This window comes from Pundamilia nyererei, unplaced genomic scaffold (assembly GCF_000239375.1).
Source record: "Pundamilia nyererei isolate P.nyererei 1_Seehausen unplaced genomic scaffold, PunNye1.0 scaffold02814, whole genome shotgun sequence".
Classification (NCBI taxonomy): Eukaryota; Metazoa; Chordata; class Actinopteri; order Cichliformes; family Cichlidae; genus Pundamilia; species Pundamilia nyererei.
In genome coordinates this window covers 2,822-4,661 of record NW_005190215.1, presented here as the reverse complement: position 1 = coordinate 4,661, position 1,840 = coordinate 2,822, and the positions used below count along the sequence as shown (strand labels likewise).

Genomic DNA, 1,840 nt, shown 5'->3' with positions numbered 1-1,840 from the left:
ATTATAAATAAGCATCTGATATAGATTATATTAAAGTCAATAAAATGCAAAGATTTTTGCGATTATCAAAGTGTTACTGACTGAGAGGAACAAGCTGCGTTTTCAAAAATGAATAAAAAAAAAACAACTGCATGAAGAGTGAGTAAACTAAAGTAAGTTCAGGAGAAGTTTCCAGTAGTTCGAGAAAAACGCTGCACATGTGGGTTTACCTTTCTTAACATTGATGAATACCAGTCCTCAGATACAATGCTGTGTTATGTGAATAATGAAAACCAGACCTGAAAGATTTCACAGCATGTTCTATTGGACCAAAGTCTGCTTCAGATGTTGGATTTCAGTTCTAGTCTTGCATATATTCTACACCATTATCAACTAACGTGTTGCATTAGTAGACCAGGTCAGTTTATTGGTAAATTACTGATACATTGGACAATATTTTTTACCGAACAACCAGGGTCTCATTGTAAACTTGTTGGCCAATTTAAAGAGTGTTTTTAAAAAGATATATTTTAGAAAAATTAAAATCTTTTTTTTTTTTTTTCCCCCCCCCTATCAGAGCGGGAAAGACTTCCCTCTCCGGTGACTCGCTACGGCTCCACAGACAGCAGTGGCGAGGATGACTATCAAATTAACAGTCATGACAACAACTGTAACCACCACCGGTTTGCCACAGCAGCAGGATGTCACTGGGTCCACGCTGGAGAGGAAGAGGAGGCGATTTGCAGGAAGCTAAAATACTTCTTTATGAGCCCTTGTGATAAATATCATGCCAAGGGGCGCTATCCTTTTAAACTGATCCTGCAGCTAGCCAAAATTTTTTTTGTCACCGCTCAGGTACATCATATATTATACTTTAATGCTGATTTCTTTTTGGGGGTGCTCTTGATTTGGAGACATTTCTGGTTCCGTACATTTTAATGGGAATCACGCTGATGATGTAGAAGTTTCAACATTCACACAAATTGAATATCAAATATGAAACATTATCTGTTTAGGGGCTGTAACAGTAACGCACCACATAAGGGTTTTTTCTTTGTCACAGCTTCTTATCGTCCTCACATCATTCTCTATACCCCGTGCTTGTTTTTGCCGCAGTTGGTGCTGTTTGGCCTCAGTAACCAGGTGGTGGTGACCTTTAAGGAGGAGAACACTATGACCTTCAAGCACATCTTCCTCAAGGACTACGATGAGTCCTCAGATGACTCCTTTGCCGTTTACACACAGCAGGACGTCTACGACCACATCTTCTACGCCGTGGATCAGGTGATAATCTTTTTTTTTTTAACTGAAATTTGTAACCGTTTATCTTTATTAAACAACTTTTTAAACAGAATTTCCTGATTAGCCACAGCATGAAAACTTTCTGCTTTATATTATTGAAGTCTCCATCATTCTCCCCAAACATGGGCTAAATTATAATCTCTGGTTCTTTTTCTGACTTGGTGCGATCACTATGGGAATCATTGTAGCGTGAGTATGGTTTGCTACTGTACTCGCTTTATTCCCATAGATAAACACTGAGTGAAGTTAGAAACTGATCTGCACGAATGTTTGGGTGTGTGGTCCATGTCACAGTGTCCTCCATTTAAATACCAGAATCTGAGATTCTCCAGCCAAACTTTGCATTGCAATAGATCATCAGTGCTATTCACTGCTCACCTGTTCCACACATTCAGTCTTATATACCCAAATTTGACTGTATGAATATGAAAGTAAGCCTCATGAAGTTTTATTACCATGGTTTACAAAATAAGTCACTGTCAAGGATGTCAGCAACGCTGATTAGATCTGCACACAGTGGGTCTGACATACAGCTCACTTCCTGTTTCTCTGCCTGTGC

The 1,840-nt window shown here is 39.1% G+C and overlaps 1 protein-coding gene across 1 annotated transcript in view; it reads left to right on the top strand.

Annotated features, from left to right (window-relative positions):
• Positions 1-556: 556 nt before the first annotated feature.
• The window catches only part of LOC102207873 (mucolipin-1-like), a gene marked incomplete at both ends in the record, with an annotated part of 3,944 nt that continues 2,660 nt past the window's right edge, over positions 557-1,840 (top strand). Inside the window, 2 exons of the mRNA XM_005755746.1 lie at positions 557-834; positions 1,096-1,315. Of these exons, the coding sequence (XP_005755803.1) occupies positions 557-834; positions 1,096-1,315 (498 nt within the window). The remainder of the gene's footprint in view (positions 835-1,095; positions 1,316-1,840) is intronic.